We start from the raw sequence: 20,519 nt of genomic DNA on the forward strand, positions 1-20,519 counted from the left end.
CTCTCTTCTCCACCCAGCTCCCTGAGTAATGTACAATATATATGCAAAATGAGTATAACAGAGCTTCCCGGGACCTGAAGGATGTCATTTTCTTGGTATACAATAAGATGATATGTCTGTGGGGGTGGGGAGGTGGGCTTGAAGGGGTCCTTCTGCTTCTGGGATAAAATACATTTGCAGAAAGGGGGGAAAAACACTGAAATAAACAAATCCCATGCTCTCTCTGAGTAATTCATTCTAAAATGAGTTTGCCTCCCAGGGGCACGACTCCAGGCTGGTGGAGATCTAACTTGGCTTTTGCCTTCCTGTGTTCTGCCGTGGGTTGGGGGGTGGGGATGGTGGGTGCTGAAAACAGGTGATGCCGTCACATGGCTAATCATTGCTCTGAGGAGCCGTCTCCATGACTACTGTTGCTCTCCCTACGTACCGTTTATAGGATCACAAATGCAGCAAGGTTTTTGAAAATCCAGTGTCCAGGATCACATATCTAGGTTCTTTATGCCCCCAAGCCTGTCTGGAACACTGAGGGGAAGAAAGTTTTGCTCCAGGTGCTGAATTTAGGAATGCCCTGGAGCATCATGTCCTTGTTTGATACAGATGCTCTTTGTACTTACAGCACCATTATTTCCTTTTCAAAACTGATATAAAATCAAGAATCATATCTATATTTGGAGATATGATTTTTGGAGATGTTAAGTTCACCTGAGTCCCATCCCCATACAGTCTGAGCATTCATCGATTTATACATACATTAATTCAACTAATACTTACTAAATGCCTCCTATGTGCAAGGCATTGAGCTAAGTGCTAGGGAAACCAGGATGAGTCAAGCAGATGGTACATGCTTCCTGTGGTTTGCAGAGCAGGGACAAGGCATTTAGGTAGAACAGTTAGAGGTTACCCAAGTAACTGTTGCATCACCGTGGAAGTCCGTTCCCTGTAGGTGGAAGGTGTAACAACCGGCCCAAACCTGACAGAGAGGCTTTGCTGGTACAAGGATTCCTTGCTGAGACCTGAGGACTGTCTCAGTGTTAGCGTTCTTTTTGTTTCAAGCTTATCTGGGGCCTCTCTCGTTCATAAAGAGGACACTGCAAATTAAAGAATTTGTAATGAGAGGTTTTAGGGGGGAAAAAACAACACAGACAAGTTTAAAATTCAAACCGAGTTCTTTTTTGGGTCTCTTTCCCCTATGAAGTGATGCCCCAGGTACTTTTCAGCATCACTGTTTTTTAGTTCCCTACGTGTGAGAACTGTGGAAGCCTAAACTGATAACTTTCGTGACTAAAACCTTTAGAAGAATGGTGCTTTTCACTACTTCCCTTTACCCACACATTCTTTGCATTTTAGTCTACTAATTATGTTTACAAAATGTCTCAGTTTTGAAAAGCGCTCTGTGTGTACTAACTGGTGCCTTGAGGGAATAAGCTGGCAAGTAGGTCACACGCTGGAAAAGTCATCCAAACCCACTGGGCTTTTTATTTTCAAGTCAGTCTGGGCTCTTTCCTCTTGCCTGCCCCTTTGCGGCCACAAAACTGAGTAGCTTGAGACCAGGGCATTGAATGTCAGCAAGTCAGGGAGGCAGGCTGATGCGTGTCTGTTTAGTCTCAGTGCAGGGCGAAATGCCATCATTAATTCATTACCCAGCTGCCTGTCAAATAAATTGGCAATTACGTCCACCGCAGAAGCTTGGAATTCAGTAAATAGCACGTTAGCATCTCTGAGTTGTTGAGAGATGTAAAGGGGAAAATTAAGCAACACGGTGTTTGTATCAGTAGCAGATGACAAGGGGCCGCGTACACAGGCGATGTGGTGTCGTGATGAAAAGCCTGCGAAGAACTGGTAATGAGCTGTGTGGATTGGAACGTGTTAAAAACCATTGCTGATTTTCCACTTTGTTTTTATGCTTTCTTGCAGAGTTCAGCTCCTTCCAGCTTGGGAACAGGCTACTTCGTAAGTTTTATCTCAACTTCCACATGTGTGCCTCGCGCTGGCATTCATTTTCTTGTGTAATATATACTCATTAGGATGTGAAAAAAAAAAGTCCAAGAAATTCCCTCTCAGTCCTGAAGAGCAGACTGATGTCCATCTTTTAAATGAGAGTTGTTTTATTTTTAAAAGACATCACCCGCTGGGCACTAGGGTTCACAAGTCAGTCTCAAAAATGTGTCTGGTTCCTAGCACCCAGCACGTTTGCCCCTCACCTGGCAGAGTAAGGAGATACAGGGAATCCTGCTTGACCTGTGCCACCTTTCCTGAAAAATTGGTTTTTTAGTGAGAAGTGTCAAGTGGAAGTGGTCAAGTGGAAGATGGAATTCAATTTATGCAATGAGGTATACATGTTCTTTAAGATCCCTTGAAGAACTGCCCCATTTATACAATGGATTGCCATATTTTAATTTTTTTGAGAGGTGACTGTATGCTTTCCCTCACAGTCTGAGTAGGTGGCCTTTAGATTTTTTTCTCATCAGTCATCAAACTCCTCATTTTATTGACTATAGGTGTATTATTTAATTTTAAGACCTTATTCTCTGTCCTTTGGGAAATGTGTGGATGGTGATACACCTCAGGGCTTATCCCAATATTTCTCATTCATGAAGAAATTGTCACTTCCATTCCTCTTATCTATAGCTAAATTATCCTTCTTGGATTCAGCAATGCTTTTCAAAATACAAATAAATAAGAATTACACATAAACGTTATTTACACAGTGGGATAACATGCCCATGTAGACATTTGTTGTGATATTTAAAGGAATTTGAAGGAATCTTATTTATGTTCTGAGTGATGAACACAGATACTCTAATATCTGCTCAGCATTTTCAGGGAAAATAATGAAATCATGAAAATAAAGTGGAAAATGGTTACTGATTCTGTTGTGTTGCCTTTAAATTTCTCCCCCCTAAAATGCTAATTACTTTGGCTTTCTTCTGCCCACACATTTCTCTCCTTACATTTACATTAAATCCATGAAAACAAGCATCTTTTCATTGAATAATAAGTCTTTCCCAAGCTTAGATGAAGTGGCATTTATTAAATGTTGATTTTTTTTTTTTCTGGTCTTAGCCTATGATACAAAGAGAAAGGGTTGATGATTTCTTGTTACCTGCTTCATACAGTCAGCACACTTATCCTTACTCCTTATTGTGGTTGAATATTCATGCTTATAGAAACAAGCAGGATGCTGAAACAAGATCCTGCTTCAGCAGCCGAAATAACAGAAGTAGTCCCATCTGCCATCTCTTCACACCAGGCTGGATGTGGGTTGAGATGCTGGAAGTAAAATCTGGAGCCTGCCAATGTTTATTCTCTATCCAAAAGCTAAATCCCCCCTCTTTACTTTCTTCAGCAGAAGGAGGCCAATGCCACTGACTCAGCCTCTGATTACTTCCAGACTGAGCATTTATATATATATATATATATATATATATATATATATATATATATAATTGTCAATAAGAGCACTCTGAAAGAAGAAAGTCACCTCTAAAAGTACTGAGAATTCTATTATGCTTTTGGTCACTTACTTTTCTAATTCCAGGAATGTTTATTTTAATTGTGTAACAATAGGTTCTTATGAATCAGGAGTCTTTTGCAATTATAAATCTCAAATACTTTTTACACTTACACAGAGCTGGATGAGTATAAAAGGTCTTTTTTATGTACTTTAGAAAAATTATTCTTAATATTACTTTGCTTATATATAAAAATCTGTAGTATTATTAGCTTACATGGAAGAGATACATACCAGATGTAAGTTCAGCTCTCAACTATGACAAAAATGTTCTACATAGAATGTGTTTCCAATAATGGGAATATTATGTTATGAAAGTGCAAAATCCATTGTTATTATTGCCAAGTCCTCATCAAAAAGCATCTTCTGTTTCAGTTTCTATCTCAGCAATATCACATGTAATATTTAATTTCAGGTACTAACTGAAGTATTGGTGAGTTTCACACTTCTATGTGGAGATAGTATATTCACAATTTTTAGTGATTTCATGCCAATGTATTCTTTGCACTGTTCTTTATGATCTATGATGTCATAATGACCTTTACCTAAGTCTATAGTGAAGGCTCAGCATCAGGTAAGTGGAATGATGATATTTCGACTTTATCCTTAATCCTCTTCAGCATCACTTTGAAGTGTGGGGAGAAGCAGATTACCTGCAGAGTCAATGAGCTATTAATGCAATTGAACCATAGTGTGAATCCTAGTATAAGAAAACTGAAGGCACTCACCTCTTGAGTTTAACAACGTGAAAATGTTTTCTTAAATACTCTCCCCTTGCACCAACATTACTCTAACTTCAGAATCTTCTTTGATTTAGACTGTATGCCCCTGTAGAACTTTTAGTGAACTAAGGTAGAATGCTGATCATCGTGTATACTAATAAAATAGATGCCCACATAACTGTATGCACTTGTAGGTATATATGTACACGTGTGTGTGTGTGTGTACCTTACCCACAGCCAGTATGTTTTACTTTCTTTCAGTTCTTTTCATTAATCAGTATTAGTAACTTAAAGGCTTTGAAGAATAGACTTCTGTTTTTGATAAAATTGTATTTGTTTATACCTCCTTGGATTTGTGTTTCATAGATGTCTGCTTAGGTCTGTCACTTTTCCAGTCCATTTATAAGCTGAAGATTCGAGAAATGAGAACAGCAGCTAAAATCAGTATTTACATAAGCATATTGCAAAGAATTCTTAAAGTAGACAAAATAGAGAAGGATTGGAACAAACTTTTCACATTTTTGGGAGCTTATGAATAATGTGGGTGTTATACACACAGAGAGACATACATATATATTCATTACATACTCATGCTCAGCTTATATTCTAAATATAAATGGAAGTATAGACTAGTTGGAATATATTTGCTTTTTTATTTTTTTGGCAAGAGTACCAAAATTTGTTGGAGTGTGTAGAATTTTCTTTAAAAAAAAAAAAAAAAACACACATTAATGCAATGAACACATTTTTCTTTTCAATTTAAATGTTTTGGCCTATATTTTCTTCTTTTACATGTATTTGAAGTTTTATTATGCATAGCATATAATTAAGAACTTAGAGACAGTATGATATAAAGACTACTTGTATGACCTTTGATGAATTATTTCTTGTCTCTGAGTCTGTTTCCTCATCTTTACCTACCTAAGAGAGTTGTGAATATTAAATGAGGTAAGATATTTAATGCACACAGAGCAGCTCTCAGTAATAGGAAATAATACATGTTTTCTTCTGTGATCCCCACTGTATAGTGTGATGGAGTAAATGTGGCCTCATTAAGTGGTTGTGAAATGTTGTGATGGAGATGTACCACTGGAAATTCACAATAAAAAGTAAACATTGTAATTTGTAACTGTAGGAGAGGAATATTTTGTTCTCATTGCATACTTTCTTGGGAGGCTAGGATTTTGTGTTTGGTCAGCTGTATACCAGTTTACTGTATATACAAACATAAAATTCCTTCCCTGTCATTCTCTTTGCTCATGATGAGGTCAGAATGAACTATTCTGTAGGCCGTCCCCATATTGGGTGTTTTAATTTGTCCATTAAAGTTATTTGTTGATTTTTTTCCCCTCAGACCTGAGACATTTAAAGACTGCTGATAGCTCTTTGGGTTGGGCTGAGAGTAGTAAGGAGATGGCTTATAAGGAGACTTGAACTTGGCTTAGTGAACTGTTACATTAAAAATTAGAAAGGTGTCAAACCAAGATTTTAGCACTGTGACACTTCTTGTACTTGGGATAGAAGTCTCAGGAAAGAAGAGGTTCCTTTTTAGGAACATAATGAGTTTGGAAGTTAGAGTACATAGTTAGAAATTTAATTATCTTCAATGATAGTTTAAAAGAGGTGGCCAAAATAACAGGAAAAACAAAACATTGCCACCCAAATTTAAATTTACATTAAACCAGTAATTCCCTGTAATAACTTCAGTATGTCCTGAAAAGGCAGCTGTGGCCTTATCACAAAATGTCTTTGAGATGTAACTGTTCGTGTATTCAATAATATCCCTAAGTGACCCCTAATAGTTACCCAGTCATTCACCTAAGTACGTTTGAAATAGCCTCAGAGATTCTCTGTATCCAAAGTGAGTACAAGGTCACTAAAGTGGTTAATTATGGGGTATGTAATATAAAAATTTAATGAATATATTATTCTGATTATAATAATAAAAGCCTTGGAACCTATCAGTCACCTTAAAATCTAGGACATTGCTAATGATTTTGGAGCTGTGTGTGTACTATGCAGAAACACTGAGCAAATGAAATCAGTTGTCCTTCGGAATGGTATATTTGCCACCGTTTTGAGCTGTAACCTTTAAAATACTACCCTGAGCTATATTTGCCTCCTAGAAAGTAACAAAACTAGAATCTACACTTAAGTATTATGTTTTGTTAAGATTGGGAACCACAGAACTATTTATACTGGAGGGTTGCTTTATAGCTGTACTCTGACAGATTCTTCAACATAGTCACCAATAAACTCTAATTTCGAGGGACTTAGACTAAAAATTTAATTCTGTTTTCTGTTTCCCACTCTTACCTTTCTAAAATGTTTTTGATTGGTTTTTAACACTCTGACTTTCAGAATGGGGTCTGTGAGCCATGAGTGGCGATTAAGTGAACATTACAGTTTAAATTTGGGTGAGCAGACATTTCATCATTTGTAGAATCTGTGAGTGAGATGACTCTTCTTGCTCACCCTGTGGAAACTGTCTTCTGTGTCCACACTAGTTTTACCTTCCTTGTGAAGTACAAGGTAATCAAGAAATTTGGTGAATAAAATAAACAGAAAGGATGAGTTGGTGTCTCCAGTTGCCACCAATCCCATAATATTCTCATTTTCTGAACTTTTCTGTGAGGGAATAGACTAAGTATTTTTAAACATCTACAGGAATCTTTGTGGTTGGCTGTTGCAAACTAATTACGGAGGTAGAATGAAAATTCAGGTACTCCTCCTGGATGTGGGAATGAGCCCTGAGCCTGGTCTCCTTGTCTTCTCACCTCCCTTCTCTGGTGCCTCAGATTTGGAGAAAGTAAATCACTTTAAAAAATATGATTTGAGAAAAGAAAATGATTTGAGGGGAAAAGAAGATTTTACCAGCCACTGGACTAGATAATTGCTAAAGGGCCTTTGGTTCTCTATATTCCAAGATCTGTAATTCTGTCTGCCCTGCATCTAAGTGTCTGCCCCAGGGATCAGCCCTTCCAATTGGCTTTGCTGCCTTTCTCTGCTGTCCTCCGAGACACAGGAGTGCAAGGCCATAGTCCCCTTGGTGCTTAATGAACACCGCTCTTCAGTTGAGTGACCAAGTCTGCCTTTCTTTGAAACTAACAATTGTGAACAGTATTTTTATATTTGCATTCTTTAGTTACATAAACACATAGAAATAGGCTATAAGCTTATTCTGTCCCACAGCTAGTATATCCCTATTTGGTCATAGAGATGATGCAGTATAAAGCCTTTAGCAACGTAAGCAGAGTGCATTGACAGTCCCAGAGGGAACATACAGGTCACTGTCATGGAATTCAGAAAGTAGCATTATTTATTTTTTTAAAATCTGCTTCCCAGCATTGGCTTTAAGGGAGATTGTCTTATCCTTGTTGGGGATTTCCAAATTACAGAAATGTTGAATGAGTTGGTATGAGCAGTATAAACTAAACCATGGGCAGTGTGAAACCCCAAGGTTTAACTCTGACTACCCACACAACCTTTATTTTGATTGATTTAACTGGCCTGGAGTTTCATGGACTATCAATCAGAAGAATCTTTCAGATCAAAGACTCATTCCTTTGTTTAACTGCTTTAAAAATATTTTTCCTGAAATTGTAAATGAAATGCTTCCCAATCCATTGCATAAAGAACTTAGAGCTTGGTGAAATACCAAGAGTACTGTTTGAAAAGAGGTTAAAAAACACAACTGGGGCTTGTTAAAAAGGAAAAGTGCTATTTTAACTCCAAGTGTCACATTTTCCTATAGTCAGCTCTAGCAGTAAACAAGAGTTATTGGAGGCTTAGATGGTTTGAGACACTTCACTTATCTCCTAGTACTTGACTTCAGAAGCCAAACATTTAAAATGCATTTTGCTCGTGCAAAAATGTTTATCCATTTAAAACACAATATCGTTTTAACAAAAGCGCCCTAGTGACAAGCTGTTTAGATCCAGCACAGTTAATAAACTGTCAGGTCCAATACACGTATACTTGAAAAGACCAACACAGTTACCCAAAGATTGGCGTTATAAATCACTGTTAACAAACCTAATTTGCTTACTAGGCTAATGAATGATCTCCAATCTTCTTGTTGTAATTAGCTTCACTAACAGTCATGTTAAAAGGACCTGCCTTATACTACATACACTATATGTGATTTCTTTCATATTTTCGATATTTGGTTTATAGGGTGCAAACAAAACAAAAAAGACTTTCAGTCTCTCTTGACCACTCCCTGGTAATAAATTTAGATTGTAGCTTGGAGTGGAAGCCTTGCCAAAGGTGATGACTGTCTATTAGGGGCTTATAAACTGTAATGTACTCTTATATTTGCAATGGAGTGGTGAAGCCAGATAATTGCAGTGTTTCCTGTCTAAATGTGCTGCTGTGTGTAGTGGCCTCTGATTTTAAGGAGCCATTAAAAATGCAGCAAGGCATAACAGCTGTGGTTCCCAGTGTACTTCTAATATTTCATATGTTCATTGCATCTCATAAAATCTTGCCCAGACCAACAAATGACTGTAAGTACCACTGAAATACTCCAGAAGGAAATTGGGGAGAATCTGAATGATTACAGAGACCAAGAAAGAACTCACTCAAGCCCATGGTGGGCCACATTTCTCAAATAACTCCCCAAAGTTCTCCATTTCCATTTTAGTTTCTATGGAAAACATTCACATTTTATCTCTTACAAGATGCTCCTGTAAGTAACCTACTTTTGTGGGAAATAGTCCTGACTTTGCAGAGGGAAGGTAGGGCTGTATCCTGTGCAGAGAGAATCATAGTAAGTTAGCATCTCAATCCTAAACCCAAATGAGGCAAGAAATTTGGTTCCTTTAGAATTTATTTAAAATATATTTTAAAAATGACTTGGTAACAGTACTAACTCAGTGATATGACAACCTGACTTCTCTGAACAAAAGAAATGTTAATACATTCTGAGAGGCAAAGAAAACTAGAGAGTTCAGTGTTCTTTTATTTTTTTTTTCTTGTTATAAATCTTTGTTTTATTTGGTTAATTGTTATATTTTACATTTGCCCAAACTCTCCAGCAAAATTGAAAGTCTCTTCTTAATTTTCTTAAGGACACTATATGAGAACATTTTTCTCTTCTTTTACCTTCATGGAGATATGTCTCTTGGAGCCTGCTGACCTCCTGCTAGGGTTGTATTGGTTACCATTCCAGGACTTATCTTCTTCACCATCTGAGAATGTCCTTTGCCCTACTCTTGATTTGAGTCATCTTTTTCCTGGATCTTGTGTAACCTTCCTCTTGGTCCACCATTTTCTTTTGGTTGAACATGACCTCCAGTAGCTTTCTGAGACAGAGTTCATTAATGGTAAGTTTTATCGTACCTTAAAAGGTCTTCTTTTAATCAGATATTAAACATCATGACCAAATGAAACCATACAGGGGCACAATATAGTTACAAGATATTTGCATCTGCTGCTGCTAAGTCGCTTCAGTCGTGTCTGACCCTGTGCGACCCTGTAGACGGCAGCCCACCAGGCTCCCCCGTCCCTGGGATTCTCCAGGCAAGAACACTGGAGTGGGTTGCCATTTCCATCTCCAATGCATGAAAGTGAAAAGTGAAAAGGAAGTCGCTCAGTCATGTCTGACTCTTTGTGACCCCATGGACTGCAGCCCACCAGGCTCCTCCGTCCATGGGATTTTCCAGGCAAGAGTACTGGAGTGGGGTGCCATTACCAACTTTCAATTTGTTAATTGAAATAGACCTATTATTTTTATTTTATTTAGTCTGAGGGTTTCAAAACCTCTGGGTAAGAAGAGACTTCATAGACCACACTGTGATAGCATACAATATTCGTCTTTGTTTGACTTACCTCACTTAGCATAATGCCTTCAATGTATATCCAGGCTGTCGTGAATTGCAGAATTTCCTTCTTTCTTATGTCTGAATAATAACATATATATTGAACATATATAAGAACATGTGTTCTTATTCAGACATCATATCTTCTTTATCCACTGACAGATACTTAGGTTGTTTCCGTATCTTGGCTGTTGTGAACAATGCTGCACTGAATGTGAGCGTGCAGTTAGGAAGTTTGCTAGGTCATATGGCAGTTTAATTTTTAATTTTGTGGTGAACTCCTTTTCTGTTTTTCACAATTGCCATACCAGTTTACATTTCCACTAACACCATATAAGGGTCCCCTTTTCTCCACATTCTTGCCAATATTTTTTTATCTTGTCTTTTTTGATAAAAGCCATCTGAACATCTGTGAAGTGATACCTTGTTGTTGTGATTTGCATTTCTCTTGATTAATAATGTTGAGCCTCTATTCGTCTACCTGTTGGCTGTATTTTTTTGGAAAAAATATCTGTTTAGGTCCTTTGCCTGTTTTTAATTAGCTTATAAGGTGCCACTTACATGTTGAATCTTAAAAAGCTGAACTTGTGAAAACTGAGAGGAGCGTGGTGGTTACCAGGGACTGTAACTAGTAAGCAAAGAAGAATCCTTTGCTTCTTTGTCAGAGATTATTTGATTATATTTATGTGTGTCTATTTTTGTCTCTCAGTTCTGTTGCACTAATCTGTCTGGATTTGTTTGTGGGGGGGGGTGGCCAATATCACAGTGTCTTGATTACTATAAACAAGTAATATTACTTGATACTTATAATTAAGTCTTGAAGTTGTGTTTTGTCAGTTCTTCAACTTTGTTTTCCTCCTTCAACATTTAAGTGGAAATTCTGGGTCTTTTGCCTCCCCATATAAACTTTAAAATCATTTTGTCAATATCCAGAAAATGTCTTGCTGGTGTTTTGCTTGGAATTGCATTGAATCTGTAGATGAAGTTGGGAAGAAGTGATATCTTGACAGTATTGAATTTTCTTGTTCATGAACATGGAACATCTCTGGGCTTTTCTTTAGTTCTTCTTCGTGTCTTTCATCAGAATTTTGTAATAGTTTTCCTGATGTGAATCTTGTGTGTACTTTGTTATATTAATAACTAAATGTTTTACTTTGGGGGGTGCTCATGTAAGTGATAGTATGTTTTAAAATTTAAACTTCACTTATTAATTGCTGGCCTATAGGAATGTAATTGAACTTTGTAATATTAACTTAGTTTCCTGAAACCTTACTCTTTCCACTTACTATTTCTAAAGGGAGCATTTAATATTTCCTTTGGATTTTTTACATAGGTGATTATTTCATGTGTGAATAAAGACATTTTTATTTCTTCCTTCCCAAACTGTTTACTTTTTATTTTCTTTTCTGATCTTTTTGTATTAGCTAGGACATCTAGTTTGATGTTGAAAAGGAGTAATGAGAGGAAACATTCTTGCCTTGTTCCTCGTTTTTCAGAAAAGCATTGAGATTCTTATCAGTATGTATGATGTTTGCTGTGGATTTTTTGTAGATATGCTTTATCAAGGATAGGAAGTTTCCTTTTATTCCCAGTGTGCTGACAGCTTTTTATCATTAATGAGTATTGATTTTGTCAAATGCTTGTTTTTTTTGTTTATTGATATGATCACATGATTTGTCTCCTTCAGTCTGCTGATGTGATAGATTACATTAATTAGTATTCAAATGTTTTTCTTGCTTTTCTGGCATACATCCTACTCATTTGTGATGTGTATTTCTTTTTATACATTGTTGGGTATGATTTGATAATATTTTATTGAGGATTTTTGCATGTATGTTCATGAAAGATATTGATCTGTAGTTTTTTCTAATGTCTTTGTCCAGTTTTGATATTAAAGTAATGCTGGCCTCATAGAATGAGTTATAAACTATTCTTTCTTCTTTTACCTTCTGAAAGACATTGTAGAGAATTGGTATAATTTCATACTTCAGTGTCTGATAGAATTCACCAGCAAACCCATCTGGTTCTGGTGCTTTCTGTTTGGAAGATAATTATTGATTCAAGTTATTTACTCAGGCTTATTCAGATTACTTATTTCTTCTTGAGGTATGACAGAAGTGTCTTTCAAGGAATTGTTCCATTTCATCCAAGTCATATTATTTGTGGCATAGAGTTCATTATATTCATTATTATTTGCTTAATGTCCATAGGATCTGTAGTGATGTCTCCACTTTCATCCCAATGTTAATAAATTATGTCTCTCTTCTTTTTTCTTAGTTTGTCTGGATAGAGGATTATTGATTTTTTTGACCTTTTCAGAGAACCAGCTTTTGGTTTTATTGATCTTCTCTATTGAGTTTCTGTTTTTAACTTCATTGATTTCTCCTCTAATTTGTATTAATTTTTTTTTTTTTTTTGTCTACTTAGGATTTAATTTGCTCTGATTTATCTAGTCTCCTTATGTGGAAGCATTGATTATTGATTTTAAAACAGTCTTCTGATATGTGGATTCATTGGTATAAAGTTTCTTTAGGACTGCTTTCACTGTATTCCACAAGTTTGGATGTTATATTTTTATTTTCACTTAGTTGAAAATATTTATTTTGAGATTTCTCCTTTGACCCATGTGTTTTTTTTATAAGTGTGGTATTTCCTGGGAAGGTTTTTGCTTTTAAAAAGTATCAGTTTCAACACCTTCACCTCAGCTAACCTAGAAACATTTGATTGGTAATAAGTTTCTCAAGAGATTTTTGAGGAGTCATCCTGACACATGTTCGTAGACTTTAGTTGTACATACGTGTAATGTAATTTGAGAGACCTTTGCAGTTGTCGTTACCACCTGATTTAATTATAAACACATTTGTTTTAACACATTTTTGTCTGTATCTTTTCTTTTCTTGCTATAATATCACTTGTCCAAGAGCCACTTAAATATCTATTGAAATCTGACCTTTAACTGTACTTGATATTTTTTCTGCCACATAGTTTTCTTTGTCATACTTACGTGAAGACTCTCAAGTTTTGGGTAGGATGGTTTTATGTTTGTAGAGGGCAGGAAGAAGATTGCATGAGTTCTTGCTAGAATTACTTTTAGGGGTCCAGGTACTCCTCTATTTGAGAAAATTATCCAGTGAGTTTTATGTATGATACATTTGTTGTTGTTTAGTCACTACGTTGTGTCCAACTCTTTGGTGACCCTGTGGACTGTAGCCTGCCTTGCTCTCTCCTCTGTCCATGGGATTTCTCAGGCAAGAATACCGGAGTGGGTTTCCTTCTCCAGGGGATCTTCCTGACCTAGGATCAAACCCTCGTCTCCTGCCTTGGTAGGAGAATTCTTTACCACTGAGCCACCTAGGAAGCCCTATAATACATTACATTTTTGTGACTAGAATCTGTATTTCTAACTCTGTCAGTTTGTATGTACAGAGGATTTCCTTAGGCAACAGACAGCTCATTTAATGTTTTTACTCCTGATTTTAGTCATTAGGCTAATTTTATTACATTTTAACTCCTCTTCCCATCATTCAGCAATAGTTTCACCCTTGGTTCATTTACTCTTTTGAAGTAATAGAATTATTTACATATTTTTCCTTTTCTCCTATTTTCTGCTCTCCAACCCGCCCCCACCCCCCATTTCATCCTGTCAGATGATAAAACTGCAAAACGTGAGCCTGAATAATAAAGGATTGCTTCACTGATTGCTAAACATTTATAATAGTGCTTTTAAGCTCATTCCAGGTCATTGTGCTGCTAATTAGTTTGATTACAAGCATTTAAGCTGTCACATACAAAGCTTTCTGCTTCTTAGGGTTTCAGCTTCAAATCTTGAAAAATGAGTGCTCTGTACTTCTCTGTGGACACAGCTCTCTTCTTATATTTTGGAAGAAACCTTTGCATCTAATAAAGATCACTCAGTTTCAGAGCATGAAATAATCTGATATGCAGTTAGGATCAGTGATTCCATTTTATTTAAAAATTTAAGACTTTGCATGTGAGCATATGTGTGAGTAAGTGACTATCAAAACCACCTCTTTATTTTCATTTTTGGATATAGTCCACATTTGCAAATCATTAAAACTTTGGACTCTAAACATGCCAAATGTGACTGATATTTTGTCTGAGAGAGTCAAGGAATTTCATAGAATTTAAACAAAAATTTCCACCCTAAACACAAGGAAAGAGTTGAAGAGTATTTGTAGATAGAAAATAGAATCTGAGAGTTTTTGTATAGTTGATTAGTTTGTTAAGAGATGATTTTCGAAACAGGTAAATCATGTGACATAAATAATTTATGTCACAATCATGACATAAAACAATTTTCATGATTGTGAATGTACAAGTTTCAAAGATTTCATTTAATTAGTAATGAAGAAACTGGGTAGATATTATAACTTTCCCAATTCAAAAAACAGACAAAATTGTAGATGCAGAATATTGAAATGAATGTGAAAAAGAAAACAGAACTGGCTTGAGGGCGGTCAGTTGAGCCTTAATGTGACAAGACAGAATTTGCTTGATTGTAGATAAAAATTACTTTGCATTGCTGTTACATATCTATAATTTATAGAGATGGAAATTGGCTCTTATGAAATGAGAAAAACATAATTTTGAAGAGTTTACTGTAGACAATGCATAATGTTCCCTTGAAGCACAAATCTTCCACTGTTTGATAAAAAAATAGTCTGAAGAAAGAAAGATTTCATTAGATTTGGTGTGATTAAAGTTTTCTTTTGTTGGAAGATTTGTCAGAAGTTCATACTCTACTTTTGGAAGTCTCTAATACTTGCTGTCTTGAGTCTAGAAAATCAAACTTAGGAGACTTTCTCCACCATCTGCAGTACCTGTATATCTGGGTGAATTTCTTTCTTCTTATAGTTCCCTAAATATCCCACAGTGGCCCACCAGGAAGTCACATTTTTTCCCTAGTTATAAGACTAGACCCTGTAAGCCAGGTAACAGGGTACTTTTTCTAGGAGGATTTTGTTAATAATGGCTCTGTAAGGTCAACCTTGATTCTTTAAACGTGTCCAATTATATCTGATTAAATAAGCATTATCCTAAAATATGGCATTCCACACAAGACCTTGGAATTTTTCTAGGCATATTCTGGTAAATAGGAAAACCAGTTCTTATTGAATCTTTGCAAATAACTCATTTCATGAAAAGTAACAAGACTCAGAGTTTCTGAATTTTGAGAAATCAGTGAGAATAAGATATCATTTAAAAGTATTTTAGTTTATAAAGCAGAATCAAGTAAATTGTTACAGAGTGTAGATAAATTTAAAAAAACATAAACAGAAAACAGGACATTAAAACAGTATCAATGATGTTTTAAACAAATTAAAAAAAAAAAAACTGGTGAACCTTCATCACTTCATTCAGTCTTGTATAATTCATTCTTGGTCCACTGGATCTTAGGTTATTAATCTTTTGAATTTCTTTGCTTCTCAACTAAAACAAGCTCTGGAAATCCTGACTCAGCCCACTGATCTGCTCTTAAAATTGTTAAAGTAATGACAGGAGAAGCCTGTCCTCATGAGCCTCTCCCTTTTAGTCTCGGTTATTTATAATACCTCACACTCCAGTATTCTTGCCTTGAAAATCCCACGGACAGAGGAGCCTGGTGTGCTACACTCCATGGGGTCACAGAATAGTAGGACACAACTTAGCAACTAAACAAGAACTCTAGCCTAGCCTGTTGCTGGGTGCAGGGCTTAAAAGGAAACATCAAGGTAAAACAATAAACTATGTGTAAAATAACAGAGATGTAAATTAAGGCTGTGGTTAATTAAGCACGTATAATTTCAAAAGTGGAAAATTTGATGAGAGTTCATAACAAGAATATTGTAACCAAGAAGAAAACTTAGTTGTTTCTGTGGCAAGCAAAGCAAACAAACAAGCAAAAAGGGCTCAGACAAAAGTATAACGAAACAACCTCTTAAAATTGAACCAACGTTGGTATGATTTTAACGCATTTCTTTACTTTTCATATTCAAAGATTACAAACCAATGCAAATAAAATTCACTTTTCAAGTTTTGTCCTCATGACACTCTTTCATTTTCTGGAACAAACTGACACCTTACTTAAGGATTAATTTTACGGGTTCCATAAAGTCAGGATTAATTCTATAATATGACTAGTATGTTATTAATGTCCAGTGTGTTCCTTATTGCTAGTTAGAAATGAATGAGTAAATAAGCATTTAATGTATTTTCAGTTTTCAGTATGTGCACACATATACACAAACACAGATACCCACACAAAATAAGCTGATTGAGGTCCTCTGTAAGTTTTGAGTGTTGAAAGTGTGTTTGGAAACCAAAAATCTTCAAAACTACTACTTTAGGGCAAAAGTGTTCTTTTCCTTGAAAAAGAGAGCACTTAGAATTTTAACATGCAAAGTTTTATATATATATATATATTTTTTTAGAAATCATTGTTCTTAATGTCAACCTTTTGTATTATAACTTTTAACTAAAGTAACTAACTTATTCACAGGAAAAAAACTGAAGGGGTGGATAATTGCGCACTGCCTGTCACATATTAGCATTTTAGCAAAGATCATGAATAAACATAACTAATTTTCTACAGCCATACACATCCCCTATACAATCTCCTAGCGAAAATGAACATGTTCATTAACTGAAGTATTCAGCTTCTCTGTACCTTATAAAAATAAAAACTGAAACCATATATATTTAAAAGTAGATTTAGTAATCAATATTTCAGTATTCATTCTTACATATGGCCTAGGTAAATAATGAATATCCATTAAATTTAATATTAGTTTCAGGTTTTAAGTTACTTAAAGATCTTGGAAATTACGTTCAAACTGACATACTGCAACATAATTACTGTTGAATGAAGTTCATTAGAATAATGATTCAATTCAGTCAAATTAAGGTTTTTGTAATCCTGAATATAGAGGAAAAATAATGGTAGCTTATTTGAGCAATAAATCTGTATATATTTGGGAAGGACATGACAAGTAGAATTAAAATATGCACTTGTATTACACTTAACACTGATAAAACACTAAGAATACATAGCTGTTTTTTATTAAACCAAATTTTATTAAACTGATCTTGTTTGGCAGGTATTCACCTAAATTATGTGAACTTAGATTTGGAAAATGTTTTTGAGTTTGTTTATGTAAGAATTATTTTTTAATCTACCCCATTTAAAGTATTAAAATTTAATTTCTTGCTTTCTGGTAATTTTAGAAATATTTAGTTTATGTAGGACCTTATTTATACTCAGTAGCCTGCCAGAACAGAACTCTTTTAATTTTAGAGACTTTATAAACTTCTTATTAATAACATATGGAGGTAGGAAAACATTACACACTTATACATATTAAAGTAGAGGCCTTTCTGAATTACAGATATTTAGATCTACAGATAAAGAGCTTACTATGCCAATTCTAAGATTTCAGGTGTGTATAAAGAGCAAACATAGCAGCACACAGAAATCTCACTGATGGAAAATGCAAAGAGGTGTTCTCCCGAGCGGATGTAAATTTCTTAGTTATTTGCACTCAAAGCAGATAAACAGACAAAGAAGACTAACAAGTTAGAATTTCTGTTGTTTCTCAAATGTTTTAAGTGATAGATATCTGCGTTTGATGTTTGGCACCTTTCTACAGAATCTTTTCTGTGGTACAGTGTACATTTGTAGTTAGCACTGATAATTTAACAAATGTGCCTGCTTCTCTCTTAGTTTCTGTGGATATAGTAGCAGTAAATAAACCAAAGTCTCTGCCCTCTTGATACTTGTAGTTAATCAAATTAATTAATAATTTGCTGGATGATGGTAGGATATCTAAAGAAAAATACTTATGAAGATATTTGTGCTTTTAACCAATATAGAGTAAACAGGACTGAATCCCATCAGAAAAAAAGATGACATAAAACAGAAGTTTGCAAGACACCGGGTTTACGGCAGTGAAGGACAGCAGTGCCTGAGAGACAGGAAATCTATGTAGTGATTTTATGACTGTCTCAACTTACTGTCTCAAGAGAATTTCAGACCTTCATGTGGGATTGGGAGGTAGTTTTGAGATATCAGGTGGAGCCCAGCACACTTCTCTGCATTAGAAGATACTGAGAATCTAGAAAGAGCAAGGAAGCTAGAGTTCTAGGACTCAGGGCTAGCGAGAAGGACTTGCAGAACCTCCAGAGGATTCCTTTCCATTATTAAGCAGACTCCTTTTCAGCTCATGCATGAATAGAAAGTGCTTGAGGCTGAGGAATGAATCATCCAAAAGGATTAGCAAGAACAGTGTCTGGCACTCACATATAGGCAGTAATAGTGTCTGTTCCTACCAAGATGGGAAAACCTCCAGATTCATGGAGCATTGGGTCATGTACATAGTAAGGTCTTAACTTAGTAATGAGGAATAATTAAACTGAGCATTGCTGCAGTCTCCCTTAACACATTTTTAAAATCAATATTTACCTTAGAGGTGAATTTTTTTTGTTGGAGTGTAATTGCATTACAATATTGTGGTAGTCTCTGCCGTGCAGCAACATGAATCAATCATAATTTTATATATATCAGTGCAGTTGAGTCATTCAGTTGTGTCCAACTCTTTGTGACCCCATGGACTGCAGCATGCCAGGCCTCCCTGTCCATCACCAACTCCCAGAGTTTCCTCAAACTCATGTCCATTGAGTTGATGATGCCATCCAACCATCTCATCCTTTGTTGTCCCGTTCTCCTCCTGCCTTCAATCTTTCCCAGCATCAGGGTCTTTTCCAATGAGTTGATTCTTCACATCAGGTGGGCAAAGTATTAGAGTTTCAGCTGCAACATCAGTCCTTCCAATGAAATTCAGGATTGATTTCCTTTAGGATGGACTGGTTGGACTCCTTGCAGTCCAAGGGACTCTCGAGTCTTCTCCAACACCACAGTTCGAAAGCATCAATTCTTTGGCTCTCAGCTTTCTTTATAGTCCAACTCTCACATCCATACATGACCACTGGAAAAATCATAGCCTTTACTAGACAGACCTTTGTTGGCAAAATAATGTCTCTGCTTTTTAATATGCTGTCTACATTGGTCATAGCTTTTCTTCCAAGGAGTAAGCATCTTTTAATTTCATGACTACAGTTATCATCTGCAATGATTTTAGAGCCCCCCCCCAAAATAAAGTCTGTCACTGTTTCCATTGTTTCCCCATCTATTGGCCATGAAGTGATGGGACCAGATGCCATGATCTTAGTTTTCTGAGTGTTGAGCTTTAGGCCAGCTTCTTCACTCTCCTCTTTCACTTTCATCAAGAGGCTCTTTACTTCTTTGATTTCTGCCATAAGGCTGGTGTCATCTGCCTATCTGAGGTTATTGATATTTCTTCCAGCAATCTTGATTCAAGCTTGTGCTTCATCCAGCCCAACATTTCTCATGATGTACTCTGCATATAAGTTAAATAAGCAGGGTGATAATATACAGCCTTGACGTACTCCTTTTCCTATTTGGAACCAGTCTGTTGTTCCATGTTCAGTTCTAACTGTTGCTTCCTGACCTGCATACAGATTTCTCAAGAGGCAGGTCAGGTGGTCTGGTATTGCCATCTCTTTAAGAATTGTCCACAGTTTGTTATGATCCACACAGTCAAAGGGTTTGGCATAGTCAATAAAGCAGAGAGAGATGTTTTTCTGGAACTCTCTTTTTTGATAATCCAATGGATGTTGGCAATTTGATCCCTGGTTCCTCTGCCTTTTTAAAAACCAGCTTGAACATCTGGAAGTTCGTGGTTCACGTACTGTTGAAGCCTGGTTGGAGAATTTTGAGCATTACTTTACTAGCGTGTGAGATCAGTGCAATTGTGCAGTCGTTTGAGCATTCTTTGGCATTGCCTTTCTTTGGGATTGGAATGAAAACTGACTTTTTCCAGTCCTGTGGCCACTGCTGACTTTTCCAGATTAGTTGGCATATTGAGTGCAGCACTTTCACAGCATCATCTTTTAGCATTTGAAATAGCCCAACTGTAATTCCTCTCCTCCACTAGCTTTGTTCGTAGTTATGCTTCCTAAGGCCCACTTGACTTTGCATTCCAGGGTGTCTGGCTCTAGGTGAGTGATCATACCCTCGTGGTTATCTGGGTCACAAAGATCTTTTTTTATGTAGTTCTTCTGTGTATTCTTGCCACCTCTTCTTAATGTCTTCTGCTTCTGTTAGGTCCATACTGTTTCTGTCTTTTATTGTGCCCATCTCTGCATGAAATGTTCCCTTGGTATCTCTAATTTTCCTGAAGAGATCTCTAGTCTTTCCTGTTCTATTGTTTTCCTCTATTTCTTTGCATTGATCACTGAAGAAGGCTTTCTTTGGAACTCTGCATTCAAATGGATATATCTTTCCTTTTCTCCTTTGCTTTTTGCTTCTCTTCTTTTCTCAGCTGTTTGTAAGGCCTCCTCAGACAACCATTTTGCCGTTTTGCATTTCTTTTTCTTGGGGATGGTCTT

At 36.2% G+C, this 20,519-nt stretch overlaps 1 protein-coding gene across 10 annotated transcripts in view; it reads left to right on the plus strand.

The window, feature by feature from the left end:
• AUTS2 (activator of transcription and developmental regulator AUTS2) overlaps positions 1-20,519 on the plus strand; it is a 1,208,197-nt gene that overhangs the window by 527,256 nt on the left and 660,422 nt on the right. For 9 of the 10 annotated variants that reach the window (XM_025274741.3, XM_025274742.3, XM_025274746.3 and 6 more), the window contains one exon: positions 1,915-1,950. The exons of the other annotated variant lie outside the window; for it this stretch is intronic. In XM_025274741.3, coding sequence (XP_025130526.1) covers positions 1,915-1,950 — 36 coding nt within the window. The remainder of the gene's footprint in view (positions 1-1,914; positions 1,951-20,519) is intronic. 10 annotated transcript variants of the gene reach the window in all.

The sequence above is a fragment of the Bubalus bubalis genome, chromosome 24 (genome assembly GCF_019923935.1).
Source record: "Bubalus bubalis isolate 160015118507 breed Murrah chromosome 24, NDDB_SH_1, whole genome shotgun sequence".
NCBI lineage: Eukaryota > Metazoa > Chordata > Mammalia > Artiodactyla > Bovidae > Bubalus > Bubalus bubalis.